The 26,956-nt window shown below is 41.1% G+C and overlaps 1 protein-coding gene across 2 annotated transcripts in view; it reads right to left on the bottom strand.

The window, feature by feature from the left end:
- tepsin (TEPSIN adaptor related protein complex 4 accessory protein) overlaps positions 1-26,956 on the bottom strand; it is a 37,844-nt gene that overhangs the window by 5,963 nt on the left and 4,925 nt on the right. For both annotated transcript variants that reach the window (XM_080209611.1, XM_080209609.1), the window contains exons 2-11: positions 26,873-26,945; positions 25,363-25,454; positions 21,964-22,057; positions 15,928-15,995; positions 15,655-15,739; positions 7,766-7,837; positions 5,344-5,544; positions 4,917-5,085; positions 4,062-4,175; positions 2,291-2,369 (exon numbers count right to left, since the gene is read on the bottom strand). In XM_080209611.1, coding sequence (XP_080065737.1) covers positions 2,291-2,369; positions 4,062-4,175; positions 4,917-5,085; positions 5,344-5,544; positions 7,766-7,837; positions 15,655-15,739; positions 15,928-15,995; positions 21,964-22,057; positions 25,363-25,454; positions 26,873-26,939 — 1,041 coding nt within the window. In that variant the 5' untranslated portion in view covers positions 26,940-26,945. The remainder of the gene's footprint in view (positions 1-2,290; positions 2,370-4,061; positions 4,176-4,916; positions 5,086-5,343; positions 5,545-7,765; positions 7,838-15,654; positions 15,740-15,927; positions 15,996-21,963; positions 22,058-25,362; positions 25,455-26,872; positions 26,946-26,956) is intronic.

Raw genomic sequence — 26,956 nt, 5'->3', positions numbered from 1 at the left:
ATCCCTCTTTCTACAGTCACTGGTATATACTTTGGTTGAGTGCTGTAAAAAGAAATCACTTTGAGAGTCCAAATTCTTCCTCAATTGTCCCACCATAACGTTTCTACTCCCACTCTACCGTAGCCAATTCCTCCCTCATCCCATTGTAGTCTCCTTTGTTTCACTGGTATTGAATTTTATCTTCTCACACTCCAAGTTCAACCATACTGTAATCCCTCTTCCCGAGAGGATCCCTAACCGTGAGGTCATTAATTATTCCTGTCTCATTACACAGGACCAGATCTAGGATAGTTTGCTCCCTCGTAGGTTCCATTACATACTGTTCATAGAAACCATCGTGGATAAATTCTATGAACTCCTCCTCAAGGCTGTTTTAACCGCCTTGGTTTGACCAATTGACATGTAGATTAAAATCCTCCATGATAATTACTGTACCATTTTTGCATGGATCAGCTATTTCTTTGTTTATTGCTTGCCCCACACTGATGTTATTATTTGGCGGCCGATGGACCACAGTCTATCAGTGAATTTTTTTCCTGACTGGGCCTGATTTTACCATCATGTTGCACCCGTTTTTGGGCACGAAAACTTGGTAAAGTCAGGCATGGACAGAGTAGCAGGTTCTGTGCCTGCCTCGGCGCCGGTTCCTCCTTTGCCAAGGCCCAAAATGGGTGCGATAGTGATCGCACCCAAAATGGCAAACGCACGCATTTAAATTGACTTAACAAGCTGCACACTCAACCTTACAGGCACTTCCCCTTTATCATTGCGTTCGCCCATCCAGATTTGGCATGAAACAGACACGCTCTACAAAAGTCCGATTTGGGCGCTCCAGTTAGTGAGGCGGTAAGTGACGAGCGCCCGACAGCTCTCTGCTTGAAGTCGGTGAGAGGAGGGAGGGGGAAGGTGGGTCCGATGGCTCAGTGCTTGAAATTGGTGGGCGGAGGGAGGAAGGGGGTGTCTGCTGCCACTCTGCCTGTGATCACTGGAGGGGGGAAGGGGGGGTCCACTGCCACTCTGCCTGAGATCAGTGAGGGGGAAGGAGGAGTCCACTGCCACTTTGCCTGTGATCAGTGAGGGGGAAGCGGGGGTCCACTGCCACTCTGCCTGTGATCACTGAGGAGATCGGTGGGATGGAAGGCAGGGAGGGGGGAGGTCCACGATTGGTCTGGGTGGCAGAGGGGTGGGGGATAAAGGTGTCAGTAATGTTGTGGCGGTCAGGGGGAGGCATTATCTGGCCTAGGAGCAATGTGGGGAGGAGCCACATTCTATCATTATTTTTCTGCGCGTACCAGTTGGAGGCCCTTATCGGAGCTGCAGGATTTTGGGTGCATTAGACTCCACCCACAGGCTAGTGCAGCCCAATTCAGAATTGCTGATATTTTTTCAGTTAGAGTGCGTACGGGGCGCCTGAGAACGGGTCTAAAAGTCAGATCTGAAACATAAGTCCGCCCAGCACTTAGAATGAAAATGTAAAATAACTATTTCTAATTTCCACCCAAATGGACTCGACCTTTTTCTCCATGGAACCTACATCATCTCTCTCTACTGCCCTGACGTCATCCTTAAACATCAGAGCTATACCACTTCTGTTACCTTCCTGTCTGTCTTTCCGAATAGTCTGATACCTTAGATATTTAACTCCCAGTCATAACCACATTGCAACCATGTCTCTGTAATGGCCACTAAATCATAATATGGAGATGCCGGTGTTGGACTGGGATAAACACAGTAAGAAGTCTGACAACACCAGGTTTAAGTCCAACCGATTTATTTGATAGTAAACTCACAAGCTTTCGAGGTTTACCTCATTCACCTGACAATGAGGTAAACCTCGAAAGCTTGTGAGTTTACTATCAAATAAATCAGTTGGACTTAAACCTGGTGTTGTCAGACTTCTTACTACACTAAATCATACTCATTTGCAATGATTTGTGCCATCAACCCATTTTTCAATTAACTGATCTCAAGTCCCTGGTTGAAGGCATTTTTTAAAAATTGATTGGAGTATCTTTTGACTCCTTTTTCGAATCTAACCTGTGTTTAGATTAACCTGACAATTATTCAATACTTAAACTGTGGAGTATTTACTTTTTTTTGTTTTCCAATTTAGCACTGTACTACCTCACCAACACAATTTTTACAGAACTGTGCCAAATCCCGGGATCATCAGCCTGATTGATTTCTGATAGCAAGCTTGAAAGGAAAGAGGAAGACATGCATTCATCTTGTGTCATGTTTCACAATGCTTCGAGAATAAATGAACTGCTATAAAACTCGTAGAAAATACCATGTTGACAGTGTCGGAGAGGTCCTTCAATTTCTCATTGAGAAGCTCCACGACCACTTCACAGTTGAGTAAGCCACACCTGAATTTGGTCAGAAATAGATACTGTATTATAGCAAACAGAAATTGACAAGAAATAAGCAGTGTCCCAGAATGAAGTTTAAAACGGTCCAGCGCGTAAATTGTTTAATACTGAAAAGCATCTTCTTCATCAGGCTTGTTCAACCTTTTCATGCGAGAAGCCACATTTCAATTCTTTTCCTCATTTCAGAAGCCAATAAGCGAATTTCGAAATGATGCAACGTTAAATGTGAATTTCAATAAAGTGTTGAGGTGGAAGAAAAGAAATAACTTCCTGAGCAAAAATAAAACAATGTCAAAGCAATAAATTGATTACTTAAATACTAAGTAATTAATAAAGATTGCGAGAGAGGGTCAAATTGTGTTTTTCTGGCTCACTCTCAGGGTACAGGGACCTATACATGGTGCACCAAATTTTGTCAGATCCCCACAGTGGGCAGTACAGGGAAACTTCACCCTAGGAGTGAGCCAGACTCTCTGACACACACCTGTGCTCTCACACACTCTTGTATACACACACACACACAACACGCACTCTCTCTAATTCCTACACCCCCACCAACAGTCAGTCTCTTCTCTCCCCCAACACCAGCAGTCATTCTCTTCCCCTTGCCTGATATAACCGGGGTGGGAGGGACTAATAGATTGAATTAATTTCTCAGAAGCGTTTGACGATTAAGGATCAAGTTTAAGGATGAAATCCTGGAACTATCTTTCTAACAGCACTGTGGTGTAATCACACCCAATGGGCTGCAGCACTTCATGGAGGCAGTTCATCACCTCCTTCTCAAGGGCAGTTCAGGATGGGCAACAAACACTGGCCTTGCCAGTGATGTCACATCCCATTAAACAAAAATTAATAAGCAATATGCACTGCCTAATGGAGACATTCCTTAGTTTTGTAGGTATCATTGGCTTTACAATATTGAAGCAGAAAGGAATACAGCTCCCATGTGAATATAAGTTTAGATAGTTTAGCACAGTGGGCACGCTCCAGGATATCAACTATGGAAGCCATGTTCAGAGCCAAATTACAAATTACTTTATTTGATTTATTTTTGATAGAAATATTTAAGAACAGGTCTCTAAAGAATTTCTGTAAGAAGGGAAGTGAATCAAAATGTCTTTTTTCATAGAAAATCAGAGAATCCTTACAGTGCAGGAGGCCATTCGGCCCATCGAGTCTGCATTGACCACAATCCCACTCAGGCTCTATCCCCTTAACCCCATGCATTTACTCTGCTAGTCCCCCTGACATTAAAGGGACAATTTAGCACAGTCAATCCAACTAACCCGCATATCTTTGGACTGTGGGAGGAAACCAGAGCACCCGGAGGAAACCCACAGAGACACGGGGAGAATGTGCAAACTCCGCACAGACCCAAGCCGTGAACCGAAGCCAGGAATTGAATCCAGTTCCCTTTTCGCTGTGAGGCTGCAGTGCTAGCCACAGTGCCACCCATAGTTTTATTAGAACTACACTATTCAAAAATTTGATCACAAAGAATAGGGAGTGCTGAATTAAGAAATTAAGAATATATTCTTGGATTTTAATTTTATGGACATTATAGTTTTCAAACAATCGTCCATTCCAGTGTATATCAGAAATGTAAAAGTCTTCTGTTGTTACCTATCTCAGGAGTTCAATAAAGTGTTTTTTATCAAATGGTTTTATTAATAAAGTCACACTCACTCTTTAATAAAATGCTGCATTTCATCTCTGGTCAGAAACACTTTTGACCCTTGGGTCAGGTTGTTCACCAAGGTTATTTCCTGCACACAGTCATTCACGTTTATCGATTCAACTCTACTAACAAAAATCAAAGACAGCTCTAAGATTCAAAGCTCAATACAAATCTTCAAAACATCCCCAAGTTAAATTCAAATTATAGTCTCTCACATATTGGAAAATTTACTGAATTGTATGGAAACTAAAACATTTGCTGTTGATTTTAACTAAGAAGCTAGCAAAGGACATGCTCATCATAATATTTTAACCACTTTAAATGAAGCTACGACTTAAGGACTGATCATATTGGAAATAAAACTTGAACTTGTATATTTGAATATAGCATGAATATATCTATAATAAATATATATAATTAACATCAATATACAAAATTCAGACAAAATAACACGACTAAACATTCAGTTGTTCTAGCTACAGGAACTTTTAATCTTTTATATACACACAGTGTATTGAGCTTCTGTCTGTTAGAATGTTCAATACTGTGGGAAATCCAATCAGACACTAATTAAAGGCAATGAGCTGAAACATGTTAAGCATTTTCATATAAAGACCAGAATAAAGCAGAAACATGGTTCGTTATTCACAATCCTCAGTGCAAACAAGATACACCTTCATCAAGCTCTTACATTCCCACACACCATCTGGTACCTAATTTTTTTAACGTTTTCAAATATATCCGCTGCTACGCTATGACCAAAAGATAAGTTCCCCTTCAAATGCATAAATTTGAACTTGCATTTAATTTCACTAACTGGCACCAAACTAGCTTATTGGCAGACTTTTTCATAATACTTTTACCTTTCCATTAAGTCTCCGCTCTCTCTGCTGCCTCCGGATTGGCTGTCTGTACCTGTTTTACTATTGCTGCCATCTGAGATATAATTGGTCTGTGAGGAATCCTGGGAACTGTGTCCACTGTCACTTTCTTCCCAGCCTCCCCCTGGCAGACCAGGATGATGATGAATTGCTGCAGAGGAAAATACATCACAATGATACCAAAGCCAAAACAAAACCAGAGCAAAAACGGCTCCTCCTCTGTGTATGACGTTCTAAAAGTTTTCCAAAGTACTCTGTGTTCGCTCTTCAACCTTGTTTCAAGACAAACTACGCTTTACAAAGGCAGTGAAAAAAACCTTCTATTTGTAGGTTAGCATGGGAGAATGAGGAACTGAGAGAGGACTGTTCAAATGAATTAACCCATTCCAACTCAGGAAGCTGAACTTACCTTTTGTACTGTGTCTAGCAACAGGACTTTTAGAAACTGGTTTCAATTCTTTTGCTTCAGAGACAGTTGACAATACTGGCTGGTAGCCCTCAGCATGATAATAGCTTCCATGGTTTTTGGGGCAATCTTGAGGAAGCACAGCATTCGCCATAACCTCTGCTGCTTTCTGTATCTTATTAAGAATTGCATCACTGGCAGAACCTGATAATAATATAAACATTATTTTTAACTGCCATGATTTAGCAGCCAGACTTGATAGCAACAACATGATATAGGCTGAGGCAAGCACATTGCCAATAAATCCACGTGAGTAAATTGTAAAAAAAAATACTTTTATACTGTATTGTACTACAACCTGTATTCCACTGGTATTCTAGTCTTGTTTGATGTATATCTAGATTCATGAAGCAACTTTTTAAGTCATTGTCAAATTGTGCATAGGGAAGCATTTATTTCTGTAGTCTATGCATTCCTGGTGCCAGTTCATCAAAGACACCTTATTTAATTAAAGAACGTCCGGCTAAAGACACCGTTCAGACTGGTGCAAAAATAAAAGATACGTTATTTGTGGAGCTTCAATAAACAAACCATCCTGCAGTATTTGGAACCATTCCAATTGGATCACAGAAAGCCACAACTAACATTAAATGGCTTGCTTTTCCAAGTTTATTTGCTGATAGACGACTTTTCTTCTCCAAACACGTGCACACTCTAGTTACAACCCAAGGGTTTTGATAAATTAGTTTTTAACATTTATTTATTAGTGTCACAAGTGGGCTTATGTTAACACTGCAATGAAGTCACTGTGAAAATTCCCTAGTTGCCACACTCCAGCACCTGTTCGGGTACACTGAGGGAGAATATAGCATGGCCAAAACACCTAACCAGCACGTCTTTCGGGCTGTGGGAGGAAAAACCGGAGTGTAGGGGGAAACCCACACAGACACGGGGAGAACGTGCAGAACTTGCAGAACTCCACAAAGACAGTGACCCAAGCCAGGAAATGAACCCGGGTCCCTGGTGCTGTAAGACAGTAGCACTAGCCACTCTGTCATCATGCCGCCCATATTCAATGTTAACCTTGTTAATATAACTAAATAATACATGTACCTAGTCCAGCACAATTCAAGATCAACCACAACACGATCATAGTCAAAGCTCCTTTTCACATCTGATTTCATAACCGGTGTGTCTGAATGACACCGAAAGGCACAGAAAGAATGAACTATGTGCCAATCACATAGCGATAAAGCGGTTTATCTCACATTCAAGATGCCTGGTCTGCTTAAAAAAAAGAACTTACCCTACACTGCTTATAGATGAACTATAGTTAAATTCATATTTTATCTTTACTAGTGGTAGATTAATAAATCCCTCTAGTAGGAGAGATTACGAATAACAAAAACTGTACATAAATTTTAGTCAGCCACTTGTAGCTTTCCAGCTCTGATCATCCAAGACCAATTCTAGCTAATCCATTACAAATAATACGAGTGCAATAGAAATGCTAAAATACACCAAACTTGGACTACAGACATTTTAATCACTATAGAGGAACACCAATATTGTCTGTCCGTACTTGGCATGAAAGATATGCAATTCACCATGAAAAAGGGCAATTTTCTTTTTCTGCCTTGTAGGTGGAATGAACACAGTTAGGTAAAAAAGAGAAATGCAGCCAAACTGGCTCCAGGGTTCAAACTTGAACGTTAACATACATAGAACATTACAGTGCAGTACAGGCCCTTTGGCCTTCAATGTTGCACCGACCAATGAAACCAATCTAAAGCCCATCTAACCTACACGATTCCAATATCATCCATATGTTTATCCAATGACCATTTAGAAGTTGTTTAGGAAACATTGGGGCTGCTACTTATGATAAATTACTTGAAATCTGTTTAATTTGAACTGAAATGACAAACACTGGAAAAACAAACAGGGCAGGTTTTCATTTCCACTGCCTGGATGGAACAAAAATCGAATGAGTTGCATAAAGGGCAGGTGATTGATTAGCCAAAGCCCTGCTGAGGCAAACAGAACATTTCACTTCAAAGAACAAGTCTCTTCAAACGGAAGTGAAAATCCCTCATAGAATTTTGCAGATGATAACAACACAGTTGCACAGCAAGACAGAATTTTCTGAAAATAAACCTCAAAACAGACACAGACTCAGTGGAATATCCAAACAAGAATAATCAAGTAGATACATTTGTGCAGCAGCACAATCAGTGACATCCTAATGAATTACAGTTGAATTAATCAGTCTAATCATCTAATGACATCAGCAAAAATCAACATATTGAGTCTATGCCAGGTTTTTCATAGACAAAAGAATACACAATTGACGATAGAATCGCTGACTGCATTGCTTTAGACAAGACTGAAGGATTCTGTAGCAGAGGTCTGATTCTGCATTTACCTGAAGACACTTTCCCTGCTGTGTGCCCAAAGCCTTGCATTGTAGAGCCAGAAGAAGGACTGGAACCCATACCTGTAGAAAAAGAAACAACAAAATTTATCTTCCAAATTCCACTTAGAAATTTCCATTCAGTTGGAGCACTGATTGACATTTGCTCTTAGAAGCATCTTAAACTTAGATCAGTTTTAACCCAAATGAGGCTTTTATTTGAAATGCATCAGTGATGAAAGCAATTCCTTCACCTAATCAATGTTAGGAATTAAAAAATACTGAATACTTGAAAGTAAAGGATACTTGGGAAATTGTCTTAAAAAATAAAGAGGTTAGACAATTTCAGTTCCCAGCTTAATTACTGGATGTATTCCCTCTGCAATATCAACATTAGCGAAGCAATCCATTGAACAATAAGCAATAAGAAACATAAGCAGTAGAATTAGAATCATAAAGCTGTACACATTATTACATTTCACACATTAAATATTTCTTTGATGTTTAAAAGTAATCCCAAATTAATTTTGGATTGGCTTATGGAACATGAAAATCCACCATTTCGCAACATCTTTATCGCTGAGAAAACTAGCTGAATGATAAAAATTAGGTGAATCATCAGTTAGCAGAGTGCATGATTTCAATAAGGTCGAAAAGAACGAGAAAGGCAGCAATATAAAATCAAGCAGCAGCACTGAGAAGGCACCAACATTGGCTTTTAAAAGTGTGTAGAGGTAGGAATGGCTGAGAGATTGATAAGGGCCCTCAGAGAGATGAAGACAACGTAAAGACTATAGTGTGTAGATTTCCATAGAGTATAGAGTAGCAATCTATCATTTTAAAATTAGGTATTTATCCACAGCAAGGCGTTGCCAAACTCGACCAAAAGTTACCTAGTAAGAGAATTAAGTTTAATGTTATTTGAAAATCAAAATATTGTGAATGCTGGAAATCAGAAATAAAAACAGAAAATTTTCTATCTTTCTTCACAGGTACTGTCAGATGGGCTCAATATTTCCAGAATTGTCTGTTGTTTTCATGTTAATTGCCATTTGTTTTCCAGAAAGCTTGTCCCAAGCAAATCTCCCCTATGACGTCCTGTTATCCAAATGATTGGAATCTTAGATATGGCAGAGTTCTTTTTCAAATCTTATTAATTTTAATAAAAGTTAATTCTTAGTCTCCAAACTTTCAGTCTCAAACATTATACAGGGAGTGATCCATAGAATGGAGAATTGGGGTGTTACTGATGATGTGGAGATGCCAGCTTTGGACTGGGGTGGGCATAGTAAGAAGTCTCACAACGCCAGGTTTATTTGGAATCACAAGCTTTCGGAGCACTGCTCATTCATCGGATGAGTGAACCTGATGAAGGGGCAGCACTCTGAAAGCTCATAATACCAAATAAACCTGTTGGACTTTAACCTGGTGATGTGAGACTTTCTTACTATGTTAATGATATTACTGAAGCAAATATTCAACTACATTAGGCAGCATTTAAATCATTGCCAAAAAAATTAATCAACATAAAACAGAGAGAATGAGAATCAATAAAAAAACCCTGAATGCTTTATTGTTGAAAGAAAGCCAAATACCTAGACAGTAAACAATATGACCCTTGATGATGCAAAAATCTGAGGGATTCCTGCTTCTTCCTTGAGTGAAGGCCTAGTCTCCATCTAGCATTCTCTTCTACCTGACTGAACTTTTCTCTCATTGAATAATTTCTCCTTTAATTTGTTGAATTTCCTCCAAGTAAAAGGTGCTGCTAGAGGTGCCCACAACTTCTAGTTCTGCCCATCATTTTGTGAGATATGGGAAGCATTCCTCTTTCCAGTTTTACCAATTCTTTTTCTGGTATATCAATGACATTACCACAGCAAGCAGTTGAGGCTAAAGCATTGTATATTTTCAAGGAGTTAAATATAGCTCTTGAGGCAAATGGGGGTCAAAGGATATGGAGGGGAAAGATGGGATCAGGCTATCGAATTGGATTATCAGCCATGATCATTTTAAACGGTAGAGCAGACTCAAAGGGCTGAATGGCCTACTTCTGCTCCTACTTTCTATGTTTCTAGGACCAAATTGATGCTGCTTCCTGCTCTTGCCCAGAACTGGGAAAAACTAAGCAATTTGGCTTCCAATTTCCAGCTTCCTCCCTGCTTCATATATCTTTTTCTGATACTTCACTTTCTTCACATCTGTCTTCATTTCTGGGGATTGGCCATCTATGAATATTTATTATAAGCCCTCAACTCCTACAACTACCTCAATTACATTTCCTAACACCCAAATTCCTGTAAGGGCTTTGTGGGATATGTGAAGCATTCCACTTTCCCAGTTTCTCCATCTCCCTTGCATCTGTTCTGATGAAGCTGTCTTTCAGAACAGCACTTCCAACATGCCACTCATCCTCTATTATCCCCAACATCTTGTCCTCCTCCCACACAATGACAGGAGGTGTAACACCTTCCCTTTTACCTACTCTTTTTTCACAATAAAAACCCCAAACACTCCTTCCAGTTGAAGATGTACTTAGTGTACCTTTTTCAATTTAGTCCATTGTATTCAATACTTTTTTTCAAAATCATGCTCTTTTCTGTCTTCAGCTTATTGTAATGTTCCAGTGAAGGCCAACTCAAGCTTTAGGAACAGCACCTCAACTCCAGATTAGACATTTTAAAGTCTTCCAGACTCAACATTAAGTTCAACAACTTCAGACTATGAGCTCTGTCTTGCATTTTTTTTTGTCAATGCCAGTCTGTACGTTTTTGCACAGATCTGTCCTTTATCCTTTATTCAGCCTTTATAAGAACGTAAGAAATAGGAGCAGGAGTAGGCCATCTAGCCCTTCGAGCCTGCCCCGCCATTCAATAAGATCATGGCTGATCTGAAGTGGCTCAGTTCCACTTTCCCGCTTTCTCCCCATAACCCTTAATTCCCTTGCCTACCAAAAACCTTTCTACCCGCATCTTAAATATATTTAGCAAGGTAACCTCCACCACTTCAACCAGTAGAGAATTCCAGAGATTCGCCACCCTTCGAGTGAAGTTCCTCTTCAACTCTGTTCTAAACTGCCCCCCCTTTATCTTGAGGCTGTGCCCTCTAGTCCTGCTGTCCTTTGAGCGGGAAGAACCTCTCCACCTCTAGCCTATCCATCCCTTTCATCATCTTATACATCTCAATGAGATCCCCCCTCATCCTTCTAAACTCTAACGAGTACAAGCCCAGTCTATTCAGCCTCTCCTCATAGCTCACCCCCCTCGACTCCGGTATCAGCCTAGTGAACCTCCTCTGCACTCCCTCCAAGACCAAAATATCCTTGTGCAAGTGCGGCGACCAAAACTGCACACAGTACTCCAGCTGCGGCCTCACCAGTGTCCTGTACAATTGCAGCAAGACCTCCCTACTTTTATATTCAATCCCCCTCGCTATGAAGGCCAGCATCCCATTTGCCTTCCTGACCACCTGCTGCACCTGTAGGCTGGGTTTTTGCAACTCATGCACAAGGACCCCCAGGTCCCTCTGCACCATAGCATGCTGCAGCTTTTCGCCCTGTAAGTAGTAGTCCTTCCTACTATTATTCCTACCAAAGTGGATAACCTCACACTTGCCAACACTGTATTCCATCTGCCAGGTCCTCGCCCACTCGCTCAGCCTATCTAGATCCCTCTGCAGACTTTCCATACCCTCCGCACAATTTGCTGTTCCACTTATCTTTGTGTCATTGGCAAATTTCGACACCTTACACTCGGCTCCCTCCTCCAGATCATCTATATAAATGGTAAATAGCTGAGGCCCCAGCACCGATCCCTGGGGCACTCCACTAGTCACCAACCGCCAATCCGAATAGCACCCATTGACACCCACTCTCTGCCTCCTATTTGACAGCCAATCCCCTATCCACGCTAACACCTTACCCCCAACTCCATGCCCCCTAACCTTCTGAAGCAACCTTTTGTGCGGCACCTTATCAAACGCCTTCTGAAAAATCGAGAAACACCACATCCACCGCTTCCCCTCTATCCACCGCACTAGACACATCCTCATAGAACTCCAATAAATTCATCAGACACGACTTCCCCTTAACGAATCCGTGCTGCGCCTGCTCTATCAAACAATTCTTCACAAGATGCCCCGCTATTTTCTCTTTGATTACGGATTCAAGCTTTTTTCCTACAACAGACGTTAAACTAACCGGCCTATGATTCCCTGCCTTTTGCCTGCTACCCTTTGTAAACAGCGGCGTAACATTAGCCGTTTTCCAATCTTCCAGCAATCCCCCGGAATCCAGCGAGGTTTGGAAAATAATCACCAAGGCATCCACTATCACCTCTGCCATTTCCTTCAGAATCCTTGGATGCATTCCATCCGGTCCTGGGGACTTGTCCACCATCAGTCTCTCTAGTCTGTCGAGCACTGCCTCTCTAGTAACAACGATCTCATTCAGGCCCTCCACTCCTACCACCTTTCCATCGTTAACACCCGGCAAACTATTCGCGTCCTCCTCATTCAGGCCCTCCACTCCTACCATCTTTCCATCGTTAACACCCGGCAAACTATTCGCGTCCTCCTCCGTGAAGTTCGAAGCAAAAAAGTTATTCAAGGCCTCAGCTATTTCCTCATCCCCCACCACTAAATCCCCCCTCTCATTCTCTAAGAGTCCAACATTCACCCTAGCCAGCCACCTCCTTTTTATATATTTATAAAAACTCTTACTTTTTATATATTTATAAAAACTATTACTTTAATATTTACTTTGGGCTCATGCTTTATTCCTGACAATTATTACCATTCCCTTTGCCTTTTGTTCCATGACATTTTTGATATTTAATCTCTCCTGGTTTCTAACAAATCTCCAACCTACCCATTTACTCCACCTTTCTCAACAGCATAAAACACACACATTTTTGCCCCTCTTCAGTTCTGAAGAAATCATATTGGACTCGAAACATTTATCTCGCCAACATATGTTGCCAGTCCCTCTTGCTGAGTTTTATTTCACATTTCCAGCATTCGCAGTATTTTGCTTTTAATCCACAGGTTGCCGCAGATTTTGTCCATATAATTTATTTGAAATAATTCCCTAAATTGAAAGATTTTACACAAAAGTGGGATAACATTTCCTATCTTTTGGATATTGGTTATGGTTTGGTCAGTTTTTAAATACCCAACAAAACTAAACCAGCTCTGCTGCAGTTCTAAAATTAAGAAATTCATATTAGCAATTGCCAATTTTGAATTAGTGACTTAGACTATTGACTGAATCCCAATGCATTTATTTGCAGGCAATACCAATGCTTTTAGTTCTGGGTGGGATCTTGAACAGCTTATCGAAACTGTTGGTGCAGAATTGGATGAATTAAAGATATGGTTTTCCAAAACGGATTGTCATTGAATCTGAGTAAAATTAAGGGTGGGTTTTACCAGCCCCCACTCTGGCCAGCTTTCCAATGGCAGAGGCTGTTTGCCATCTGCCACCGGTGGATTCTTCCTGTCCCAAAGTCCATAGCCATTTGCGTTGGTCGCTGGGGAACCCGTTGGCCAATGGCGACCTGCCTCCACCGCCAGAATACCCGCTGGGGGACGGGGCTGGAAAATCCCAGACTACATTTATGTTATTTGGTAACGGTAAAGTAAATGCCCAGGTTAATATAAATAATGTCATTATTGAAAAACAGTTTACGTAAATGCATCTTTTTTACAAATCATATATATAATACATAAAGATATTAAAATAAAATTTAAAACAATTATAATTGAGTAAAACCAAATATATACTGTCTTCACCGTCAGTGTACATTTTGAAATGTTAATGTATCCTTTCCTATTTACATTATTGTTCGAAAGCTCTACAGGTTATGCGAAATGAGCTTTCAAGAACATATCAACAAATGATTTATAAATTTACAGGTTTTGAAGTTGAGGGAGTTATTTTAACTGGAAAGCGTCAATGATTGTATATGAAGCAAAAAAGGCAGGGGCCAGAAAATCCCAGCCTATGTGTATTTCAGTTCGTAAGGTGAATTGTTTGATGAAGGCTGAAAAGATGTACAGGTTTAAAATGTGTACATGGGTCAGATCTTTTAGTTTACATAAAATTATGGAATAAGATGATGGTATTGTTTGTGTTTTATGGAGATATTATTAGGATAATAGGACTACAAAAATGAGAAACGTATGTGTTTAGGAACTGGAAAATTATTAAGAATTGAATTGTATTTGTGAAATTATAAGTTTGTATTGTTTTAATGATGCATGTGCTTTATAGTATTTGGCATTTATCATATCTATGCACCACATAATGTAGTATTTTCTTCATGTTCAAAATAAATCAAATTAATCATTAAACCCTTCAAAATACAGCACTTGACATTTCATATATCAACCTAATTGACTAAGCTAATATCCCCAAGAACAAAAGGAAGCAGAAAACAGGCAATTATTTCTGTTTTTTTTACAATTGTTTTCCTTGACGTTACTACAAAAGAACATAAAAGAGGCTTATTAACTTTCAACATTATATATTATGTATAAGCCCTATACCATCCCTTGCTTAAAATAACCAGTGCCCTCCCTAATGATGCTGCAAAGCATTTGGATTGCAAATTAGAAACATAGAAAATAGGTGGACTAGGCCATTCAGCCCTTCGGGCCTGCACCCACTATTCAATATGATCATGTTTGATCATGTACTTTTAGTATCCCACTCCTACTTTTTCTCTATTCCCCTTGATCCCTTTAGCCACAAAGGCCACGTCCAGCTCCCTCTTGAACGTATCTAACAAACTGACCCCAACAGCTTTCTGTGGTAGAGAATTCCACAAGTTCACAACTCTGAGTGAAAAAGTTCTTTCTCATTTCAGTCCTGAATGGCTTACCCCATATTCTTAGACTCTGGCCCCTAGTTCTGCACTTCCCCAATATCGGAAACATTTTTCCCACATCTAGCCTGTCTAGTCCCATCAGGATTTTATATGATTCTATGAGGTCCCCTCTCATTCTTCTAAATTTCAGTCAGTTTAAGCCCAGTTGATCCAGTCTCTCTCCATATATCAGTCCTGTCATTCTGGGAATCAGTCTGGTGAACTTTCACTGGACTATCTCAATAGCAAGAATGTCCTTCCTCAGGCTAGGAGACCAAAACTGCACACAATACTCAAGGTGTGGCCTCACCAAGGCCATGTATAACTGCGACAAGACATCCTTACTCGTATACTCAAATTCTCTTGTTATGAAGCCCAGCTTGCCATTAGCTTTCCTCACCACCTGCTGTACCGGCAATGCCAACCTTCAGCGACTGTTCCACTATGACACCCAGGTAACACTGCACTTCCCCTTTTCCTAAACTGTCACCATTTAGATAATAACCTTCCTTCCTGTTTTTCCACCAAAATGGATAACCTCACATTTATCCACAGAATAATGCACTTGTCAAGTATTTGCCCACTCAGCCAGCCAGTTCAAGTCACTCTGCAGCTTGTTAGCATCCTCCTCACAGCACACCCAGCTTAGAGTCATCTGCAAATTTGGAGATGTTGCATTCAATCCCTTCATCCAAATCATTAATGTATATTGTGAAATAGTTGGGGTCCCAGCACTGAATCCTGTGGTACCCCTCTAATCATTGCCTGCCACTCTGAAAAGGACCCATTTATTCCCATTCTCTGCTTATGTCTGCCAACCAGTTCTCTCTCCATATCGAAACATCACTCCCAATGCCATGAGCTTTAGTTTTGCTCACTATTCTCTTGTGAATTGTACAGGTGATTGCCAATATTATCTACAATTAGCTGACTGGAGATACTGAGAGAGGATTATTTAAATCAAGAATATACAGGATGAAATATGTGACTTGAAGCATTTCAAACTTAACAAAATTTCTGAACAACAAACTTTACCTGTTGTTGGGTACAATCTGGAAGGAGACGAAGTACACGAGGTTTGATATGGCAAAGCATCAGAGAATAACAAATTTGCTAATTCCTGCCAAGGAAATGGAGACATTAATCACTGACTTCAGGGACTCCACAAAGCCTTTTCTGTACATTTCTCAAAACATGCAGATGGAGAGTATCAGTTTTGACTAATCTAAGTTTCAAACACTGGTCATTTGAAAGCCTTTAAAATGACTGGTAAGTCACATTTATCCTAGCTTTAAGAACATACAATACCTCTGCAGTTGTTCGCACCCTCTGGTATAGGGCATTTCCATGGAGCAGATCCGGAGGACCACTAAAAACTAGCAGGGAAAAGTAAACAGTGCAATAAATAACCAGAAGTTACACAACAGAGAGCAGCATGACATCTATTTCATGACTGAGAAAAACCTTATAAATGAAAACATTGATCAGTTATTGATTTATTTGTAAACAAAACTAGGAACATTCTATTTTCTTTTGTGTTTCCACTCATACAATTAAGAAAAAAATTAGTATGATACTTAGATCATAAAAAAAACCTACAATGCATGCGGACAGTTATGGGAAAAGGGATTTGCTGCGTCAGGAATAAACTCGTTTTTCAAATCATCTTTTCCTCTTTCTGATCCATTACCGAAGAGTTGTTCTTCATGGCTCACAACCATTGATTTGAGCTTATTTTTTAGAACCAGCTCAGCTGGTCTATTCTTTCCATCAGCTTATCTTTTGATAATGAATGTTTAAAATTCCCACTTTTAGGCTGTACTCTCATGTTTCTCTCGAGGCTTTTCTCTAACTGATTCTAATGGATTCACCTTTTTAAAATCCTTCCACATTCTCCTTAACTACAGGCTTCTTCTTTAGTCTTTTGGCAGTCATGGCCTCACTTGATACAACATCATTATCTGCTCCAAATCTTTACATGATGATAATATAAATGTCTTGAAATGGCTTTTGGTATGTGTTTTTACAAGACATTTTGGCCTCCTTGCTCAATTTGGCAATATAGCCGAGTCCCTTTGTACCACTGTGAACCATCACAAAATGTAATTATGATCTCATCTGCAAATCATTGTTATTCACAGATCTAATTTACTTAAACTATGAAGTCAGCTGCATCCACCGTGTAATCTGTGTTCTATTGCACAACATTCAGCATCATTCGTAGAATCCACAGTGCAGAAGGAGGTCAATTGGCCCATCAAGTCTGTACCAACAACAATCCCACCCAGGTCCTATCCTGTAACCGTACATATTTACCCTCCTAAACACTAAGGGGCAATTTACTATGGCCAATCAACCTAACCTGCACATCTTTGGACTGTGGGATGAAACCGGAACATCCGGAGGAAACCCACGCAGTCAGAGGGAGAATGTGCAAACTCCACACAGACACTGACCTGAGGCTAGAATTGAACTTGGGTCTCTGGCACTGTGAGGCAGCAGTGCTAGCCACTGCGCCCATTCTAAAGGAGGGACACCCAAATTCCGTGGAGCAATTTCTGAATCTGAGGACACGCAAGCTTATATTTTCTTCTCATTTTTAGCAATGCTACAAAGCAAAGATTTCTGCGGAATACGTTCACTCGGTAGCATTAAAACTGATAAATCTCCAGGGCCTGATGGCATTTATCCTATGCTGCTTAGGGAGGCGAGAAATGAAATTGCTGGGCCTCTGACGCAAATCTTTGTCTCTTCATTGGACACAGGTGAGGTCCCAGAGGACTAGAGGATAGTGAACGTGGTACCACTGTTTAAAAAGGGTAGGAGGGATAACCCGGGCAACTAAGGCCGGTGAGTTTGACATCAGTGGTAGGCAAGTTGATGGAGAGGATTCTTAGGGATAGGATGTATAAGCACTTAGAGCGTTGCGATCTGATTAAGGATACGCAGCATGGCTTTGTAAAGAGGAAGACTTAGCTTATGAATCTGGTAGAATTTTTTGAGGAGGTGATAAAAACGGGCGACAAAGGACGAGCCGTTGATGTCGTCTATATGGGTTTCAGTAAGGCGTTTGACAAAGTCCCTCATGGTAGGTTGGTAGAAAAGATTAAGGCTCATGGGATACAAGGCCAGGTATCTAGATGGGTTGAGAACTGGCTTGCTAAGAGGAGACAGAGAGTAGTAGTGGAGGGGTCCTTTTCTAGCTGGAGGTCTGTCACTAGTGGTGTGCCACAGGGCTCAGTACTGGGACCTCTTCTCTTTGTAGTATATATAAATGACTTGGAAGAGGGGGTAAGTGGTGTGATCAGCAAATTTGCAGATGACACTAAGATGGCTGGATTGGCAGGCAGTGAGGAGCAGCGTCTGGCAATACAACAGGATATTGATAGGCTGGTATATTGGGCAGGTATATGGCAAATGGAGTTTAATCCGGATAAATGTGAGGTGATGCATTTTGGCCGGAATAACGTGGGGGGGGGGCAGTAATATGATAAAGGGTAAGCCTATAAAGAGTATAGAAACGTAGCGGGACCTGGGGGTGCAAGTGCACAAGTCTTTGAAGGTGGCAGTACAAGTGGAGAAGGTTGTGAAGAAAGCTTATGGTATGTTAGCCTAAGGGGTATAGAGTATAAGAGCTGGAGTCTAATGTTGCAGTTGTATAGAACGTTGGTTAGGCCGCATTTAGAGTACTGCGTCCAGTTCTGGTCTCCTTACTACCGGAAGGACGTGGACTCTGGAGAGAGTGCAGAGGAGGTTTACCAGGATTTGCCTGGTATGGAAGGGCAGGGTTATGAGGAAAGATTGAGCAATTTGGGGCTGTTTTCCCTTGAAAGACGGTGACTGATGGGGGATCTATTACAGGTATATAAGATTATGGAGGGTATAGATAGAGACACTCAGTACGAGGGGCCACGGGCTTAGGGTGAGGGGGGACAGGTACAACACAGATATTAGAGGGAGGTTTTTCACACAGAGGGTAGTGGGGGTATGGAATGCTCTGCCAAGTAAGGTGGTGGAGGCAGGCATGCTGGAGTTGTTTAAGAGTAACTTAGACAGGCATATGAGTGGGTTGGAGATGGGAGGATATAGGAGATTGTTTTAAATAAGGTTCATTAGCATTGGGACGTCGCTGGTAAATTAAAAGGATGTGGTATGATACTAATGTTTTTCTCTTTTAATTCACAGGTTTTAAGTCGGTCCACCTTGTTGCCCAACGAGGGGCATACACGTGATGGGTTGTACTAGGGCTGCTCTTGGATGTTCGAGAGTAGCCTAGTGCTTCAAGTCGTTAATGCGTGCTTAAACTGGACCAGATGCTGGGCAACACGACAGCTCAGTGACTATCACTGTTTGCTGTGCAGACACATGGATTTGGGCCAGTGTCTGTGGAAGTTTGCGCATTCTCCCCGTGCTTGCGTGGGGTTTTCTCCGGGTGCTCCGGTTTCCTCCCACACCCCAAAGATGTGCTATTTAGGCTGATTGGAGGTAATAAATTGTCCCTAAATTAGTTTCCCTCAATGTGGAATGCCATGAACAATAGATAAGGGTCATGGGTGGAGGGGGGGGTACTGTTAATGTTAAAGTGGCAGCACGGGCTCGTTGGGCCGAAGGGCCTGTTTCCCGGGCTGTTTTTGTTCTTTGTTGTTTGTTCTTTGGCCAAGCACTAAATTGAGATAACTGGAAACCTAATGGGGACATGGAAATATTTTATTCTTGTGAACTTACAACTTCAGCCTGTTAAAAAAAAACTCGATATCCTCCCGCCTGCCTTTCCTCCTCTAGTCACAGTGAAAAATTTTAATTGAACAATTAATAGTCGCTGAAGGATTGGTTATTTAGGTCTTACTTTTCTCAGGTATGAAATTCATTTTGCGTAAAACAGGAATAACTTGTATTTATGTAACACCTTTTTAAACATAAAACGTCCCAAGCTGCTTCACAGGAGCACTATCAAACAAATTCTGACACACAGCCACATAAAGATATTAGGGCAGATGGCCAAATATTTGGTCAAAGTTGTATGAGATACCTAAGAGGGTTGTGGGGACAGGAGAGAATACAGATATAGGGAGGGGAGAGGGCATGGAGGGCTTCAAAATAAGGCATCGCTTAACTGGAAACCCATGTAGGTCACGAGCATTTGGATGATAGAGGAATGAGACTTAGAGTTCTGCAGCAGAACTTTGGATAACCTTAAGTTTATGGAGCGAGAATGTGGAAGACCAGCTAAGTGTGTTTCAGGAATAGTGTCTTGGAGTCACATACAATACCAAGATTGCAAATAGTCTGGTTCAGCCTCGGAAAGTCTTCAATATTTTAAAATAATTTATTTGACACAGTTCACTCATAGAATAATTTGCCCAAAATCACAATTTCATTATACAGTAACTCTGGAAACTGAATAAATGCAAAATAACGTAATTAACTATTAATTATTAGGTTCCAAATATAAAAGTAACATTGTTTTTTTTCAATTTTTACATAACTGAAGTTAAGCTTGACAAAATACATAATGACCTGATGCTTTCAGCACTGGGAGCATCCCAGCTGCTAAATCAAAGGTCATTTTTCTGCAAATGTCAACCTGAACAGTGCATCAATGATTTAGATATAGACCGAAAATGCCTGCCAATACCACCTATGGACATCCGTAGGCGGCCGTCAGACAGATTTTGTTGTATTAAATTGTAGCTGGTCAAGAAGAGGATTCTGAGAAACCGAGCACCACTGTAAACACCATAACAAATAAATGGCATTCTTCAGCCTCGGGTGCTTTCATTGCCTATGTCAGAATTGCTGTTTGGAACTTAGATTTTAATTAGACAAAAGTGAATGTATCGCTCTTACTTAACATATTAAAGTCAAATATGGGCTAACCCGGTGTTGCAGTGCACCGAGTACCAACATATCCCATTGTATGTAGTCCTTGTGACCTCAGCTTTGGGAAGATCTCACAGTGAAACCACCTGTTTTCCCACAAGAAGGAAAAATTCACCATAAGCTGTGGAAAAATATCTTCCAGCACTTGTTGCCAAAGTGTTGGTAGAGATCTTTGTTAACAAATGAATCTTTCCCCATATCCCACTCAACATTTACTATTTGCTAGGACTTTATCAAAGCCCAACTATCTCTGCTTTTAGAAGTGAATCAGAGTTTGATTAGTTGTATCCCCATCTAAAACTTGCTTTTAACGTCTACTGGTTTTCTGTCCTTTTCTTCAGCAGGGAAATGCATACTCTTGTCCAGTTCTCTACCAACCACTTCTGTACTTATAATTTCTGTGTTTGGTTACCTTTAATCATAGGTTTGATGGTTTTATCCCTGCTTACTTTTTTTCTGTTTTAGGAATCTCACCTTTCTCTCCATATGTACTCTCTTGTGTCAAGGACAACAATGCCAACAGTTGTCGGGTTTTCCTGTCTGTCTGTCTATCTATCAGTTTTGGGTCTTGTTTCTCCAAAATCTGGTTCCAGTTTATATATATTTTAATCCTTCCCTTTTTCTTTCCATATTCTCGCGTTGGATTTTCTCATTCACTTTCACCTGAATGCAAGCATGATAACTGAGTCCTGTATTTGCATTCAGGTGTGTCCACTGGAGAGTCAATTGCATATAATATATAAAAGCAGGGTGTATCTACTAGAGCAAACAACGGCAGATGTGGAGGAGCTCCTGACTTGGTGGGAAATCCACACAAATGGCTCTGAATTTGTGTATGTGTGCATTGCATAATTGTAGTCACAAAAAGCGAAACTAATTTGTTGTGGCAGCCTTACCAAAACAATGCTTGGTAACACATCCTGTTATATAACATGCCTGAACTGGGAACGTATGGGGTAAAATACATGTAGATGTACAGCAAATATATAGGCCTTAGCTGATGAATCACTGGGTTAATGCACAAATCCAATGTGCTGATGGTACAGAAGTGGCCTAGGCTGCACAAAGTCAGTCATCCAGGGACAGAGGGCAATAAATGTGCCCCCCAACATCCATTGGAAGACTGAATACAATCATCTAGATTTTCCCTGTAGTGACTACCTGCTGGAAAGTGCGTGATTACAGACTTCACGTGAAGCAGGTCTGTGTTGGCTATGAGGCAACTGAAGACTGCACTGTTTCACCTACAGCATTAAAAAGGTTGGTTCCCAGTTACTAAAACAGGAGGAAGTAGAACAGCAGCACATTATACGCTCTGCCCAATGTTCCCTGAAAATCCAATAGGTTATATAAGTCGACCAATCTGCTGCCAGCTGTTTCATGAACCACAGTTTAAGATACTGCTCTTTTTTGAACCGACAATTCAAAGGGCGTTATGTTGTAGCAGCTGTTTTTAATTCCTACCTGTTACCTCTTGGATAAAGGTAGCATTCCTCCGAAGCTCCAGAGTAAATTGAGATGAACCATGATTACATACGTGCCGCAATATCTTGAGAACCTATTAATAAGCACAGAGATGAAGCAGGCAGTTGTACAGCTCTCTGTATATAAGCCAAGCAAGTGTCTAACACAGCACAATGGCACCTTTGTCTACTTTTCTCTGTGAAACTGAGCTGACGCGAGCCAGAGAGAATATAACCTCTTCGTAATTAATGGTTAACATCCCGCCTGATTTTCATGCAAGCTTGCAAATTATGACATTTCTCACTTAGGTGGTGCACTCAATCTGAGTACTACCAGACCCTATTTTTTCCATAGCATTATTTAACAGGACTTTTGCAATTAGCTCATTTACCAGCTGCTCATTAATTGTATTTGTCAGGCAAAGATGGAAAGAAATTCCAAAGTTCGTTGGAAATCAAGAATGCCATTTAGTTTGGCTTTTATTGGCAACTGTATATTTCCTTTCTTTCACAAATGTGCATAGTCCTTTTTTATTTTGAGCTGAGTCTGTTATTTTCTTGGCTGTCCTTTAATACAAAATGGCATAAAATGTACACCTTTCATAAATCTCAATTCCAATTGCTGCTAGTCTATTAAGTGATTTACCAGATTTTCAGAGTTAAGACAACTTTCTGGACGATTCAGAAGAAGCAAGATAGGGATGGGTCTGGGTAAAATGATCTTTCGGAGAGTTGGTGCAGACTCAATGGGCTGAATGGCTTCTTCCTGCATTGTAAGGATTCTATGCAAAGGCAGAGGGATTGGGAGAAATTTCAAAAGTCAGAGTCTACTTAGGCAACTGCAGACACAGCCACCAATGGTGCAGAGTTTATCCAACATTTTCTGTTGTTATTTTATATTTTCAACATCCATAATATTTTGCTTTCATTTTACTGTGCAACTGAACCCTTTACACACAAAGTTACTCAAGGTCACCCTTCAAATGGTGCATAATATGGATTGAAATGTGCGTGATGTGGAGATTATGGCATTGGACTTGGGTGGGCACAGTAAGAAATCTCACAACACCAGGTTAAAGTCTAACAGGTTTATTTAGAATCACAGGCTTTCAGAGAGCTGTTCCTTTATCAGGTGAGTGGAGAGTTGGGTTCACAAACAGGGCATATATAGACAAAGACTCAATTGCAAGATAATGGTTGGAATGCAAGTCTTTACAGGTATAGACAATGCAAGTGGAGACAGGGATAATCACAGGTTAAATAGGCCTGAATTGTCTCAAGCTAGGACAGTTCATAGGATTTTACAAGCCCAGGCAAAATGGTGGGGGTTAAATGTAGTGTGACATGAACGCAAGATCCCAGTTGAGCCCGTCCTCGTGTGCGGAACCTGGCTATCAGTTTCTGCTTGGCGATTCTGCGTTGTCATGTGTCTTGAAGGTTGCCTTGGAGAACGCTTACCCGAAGATCAGAGGCTGAATCCCCAACTGCTGAAGTATTCCCCAACTGGGTGGTCTTAACTGGGATCTTGGGTTTATATTACATTACATGTAACCTCTACCATTTTGCCTGGACTTGCAAAATCCTACTAACGATCCTGACTTAAGACAATTCACATCCTTTTTAACCTGTGATTATCCCTCTCGCCACTCACATTGTATGAATCTGTAAAGACTTGGTTACCTGTAAAAACTCACATTCCAACCATTATCTTGCAATTGCGTCTCTGTCTATATATGCCCTGTTTGTGATCTCAACTCTCCACTCATCTGAGGAAGGAGCAGCGCTCTGAAAGCTCATGATTCCAAATAAATTTGGTGGACTTTAACCTGATTTGTGAGGCTTTTTACTGAAATGTGCAGTAGGAGTCGCATGGTGGCACAATGGTTAACACTGCTGCCTCACAGCACCAGCAACCCGGGTTTGATTCCTGGCTTCTGTCACTGTCTGTGCAGAATCTGCATGTTCTCCTCATGCCTGCATGTGTTTCCTCTCAATGTTCCGGTTTCCTCCCACAATCCAAAAGTAGTACTGATTAGGTGCATTGGCCATGCTAAATTCTCCTTCAGTATACCCGAACAGGCGCTGGAGTGTGGCAACTAGGGGATTTTTACTGCAACTTCATTGCAGTGTTAATGTAAGCCTACTTGTGACACTAATAAGTAAGCTTAAAAACTTAAGGTGACCAGCCTGTTGGGTGAGAGATTTGAGGCATCTTTCATGGCAATAGTGACAAATACAGCAGAACTATTATTTAATGTGAATGACAACAGTGAGCTGATAAAGTTAATGTCAATACAGGTTCCATCTAAAATCGTCGAACCATACTTTATATGGGTGGCACAGTGGGTTAATACTGCTGCCTCACAGCACCAGGGAGCTGGTTCGATTCCCGACTTGGGTCACTGTCTGTGCAGAGTTTGCACGTTCTCCCCACGTCCGTGTGGGTTTCTTCTGGGTGCTCCGGTTTCCTCCCATAGTCCAAAGATGTGTGGGCTAGGTAGATTGGCCATGGTAAATTGATCCTCAGTGCTGGAAGACTAGCTAGGATAAATGTATGGGGAGAGGGCCTGGGTGGGATTATGGTCACTGCAGACTCGATGAGCCGAGTGGCCTCCTTCTGTAGGATTCTCTGGTACTGTTGTCTTTTATTTTTGCATTGTTAGAAAGATGACCAAGCAACGGTCAGTGATTGAGGACAGGCAAGGAACGTGGTGTGGGTGAATGGGGAACTATGGTTTAGATTGGTATTGCTCATGAATGACTTGGTTGGGGCAGAAAGGGGTTATTGAGATTGTATTCTCCTGTCCTCTTTGTGTTTCTTCACTTCCTCTCCTCATACTCCTCAGCATTAACATGATAGGTGTTTACCACGGCTGGTCCCTCATTGTGGTCAACTTGGATAGCATGCAGGATAACACACATCTTGAGACCTGTTCAGCTGACGACTATATGACTACTCCCAAAGTGATCCAGGCAGAAGCGTTGGGAGGATGTCAACGAGTGCTCCAAAACCTTTCTTGTGGCAGCATGGCTCTCACCGTAACCCTACACTTTTGATGGTTGCTGACTGCAGCCAAGAACTAGGATGAGCAGATATTCCTCCCCAGCCTTTGACTAACCGCAGCAGGTCAAATGCAGCTGGCACAGAGGAATGCTGCAGTAGGAAGCTAACCACGACTGCTGTTGGGATAATGGGCATTGTCCTGCATAATGTGCTATGTATGCCAGCTGCACACTGAGGGTGTGGAATTTCTCTCAGTTTGAGAAAAATCACACAGTTCAAACGAGGCATACAGAAAGACGAACAGAGTTGCTTCCAGCTTTTACTTGTACAGAACTAAGAACTTTGAAGCAATGCTGAATCTACACTGGGCAAAGGATAAAAAGGAACATCACCCACCTTCAGCTTGACATGACACGAATGGCTCTGCAATCGTTCCAGCAGATACTCCAGGAGACACTGACACAATCCCACAGACTCATGAGAGATTTCTGCAGTTCCATTCGGTTAGGAAATAACACCAACATAACGCAAACTTACACTAAGTGTGTAAGACTGATTACTTTCTTATGGGAGACAATAAACCAGTAACTCCAGCTTGACAGTATCTTCTTATCCTTACAATATACTACAGGGTTGGATAAATAACTGCAACAGCCATGATGCCTGTACAGTACAAATCATCCAAAGACACAAAATAGTCAGAACAGAAGCATGGAACCAGAAGAGATAATTAAGAGAGGTGATTAAAGGCTCATGTGAAAAGACAACCTGCAGAATGTTCCCATCCTGCCACCAGGGGAATCGTAGTGGGCAGGGGAGCAGACCACGCAAAAGGTCCACTGACCTCAGATAGGATTTTCCAGTTTTAGGGCGAGTGTGGCCGGAAACTCGAGCCCAAGGTTTCAGAAGGCTTTATAGGAGATGAAGAAATAAAGGATTTATAGAGGGAGTGCCAAAAAGCAGGGCCTTGGCAGCTGAATCCTCTGTCAAGAATGATGGAGCAAAGGAAGGAATGATACACCAATGATCAGCATTAGAAAACTGAACGAGGAAGGTAAAGAAATCTGGAGGAGGTTTCAGAGGCAGGATGGGGTAAGACCATAGAGTGATTTGAAACCAAAACAGGCATTTTAAACTTGAATATGTTGGTGACGGGGTTCGTTATGAAACCAAAGTAATAGTGGACAGAGCATGGCGATTAGCAAGGCCAGCAATGATAGCATTAGAACGAATCAGTTTCAAAGTGACAAAGTGACAGATAAGGATTTCAACCATTGGGAGTTTCAAAGGTGGAAGGATTGAGTTAAGAGGTAAATTTAACAAGGTTATGGCAACCTTGGTAACAGAGAAGTGGGTTATGAACCATTGCTCAGGGCTGAACAGGACAAAAAGGCTCTTCTCTTTAGCCAGAGCAAGAGATCAAGGACTGTGATGGAATTAGTGTCAATGGAGCAGAGTTTGCAGTCGGGGCTGAGAGCTAAGTCTTCATTCTTCTCAATAGGAAGTTTAAATTCATCCATGACTTAACATGAAACAAGCACCCAACAATGCCATGGTGATTTGTTGTTTGAGGAAAGATCTGTTCAATTGCATCAAACTTTGCAAAAAGTTAGTGGAGGACAATAAATAATACCTCTTGGTCACGGTCGGAGTTGGACTGAAAGTATTTGAATACATATCTTGGGGAAAGAAGGGGACAAAACTGAAAGATGATGGAACATTTGATGATCTTAAAAGGAATTTCATTTAAAACCAGCTCCAATCTTGTTGTTTCTCCGATGTGTAAAAGCTTTTGCAATTTATTTAAAACAAAATAATTTATTGAAAAGATCCATTACTACTTTTCTGACCATCAGCTGGACAGTTAAACTGAGGAGGAAATCCTGGATGCACCAAGCAAGGATACTAGCAATCTCCTCAAACAGATACCCAGGACACGGTACTTCATCATCTGATGTTGCCTTCATCAACATAGGAAGCTGAAAAGAAT

The sequence above is a fragment of the Carcharhinus amblyrhynchos genome, chromosome 21, assembly GCF_965287045.1.
Source record: "Carcharhinus amblyrhynchos chromosome 21, sCarAmb.v2.hapA, whole genome shotgun sequence".
NCBI classification, from domain to species: Eukaryota; Metazoa; Chordata; class Chondrichthyes; order Carcharhiniformes; family Carcharhinidae; genus Carcharhinus; species Carcharhinus amblyrhynchos.
This window is presented reverse-complemented; position numbering and strand designations above follow the sequence as displayed.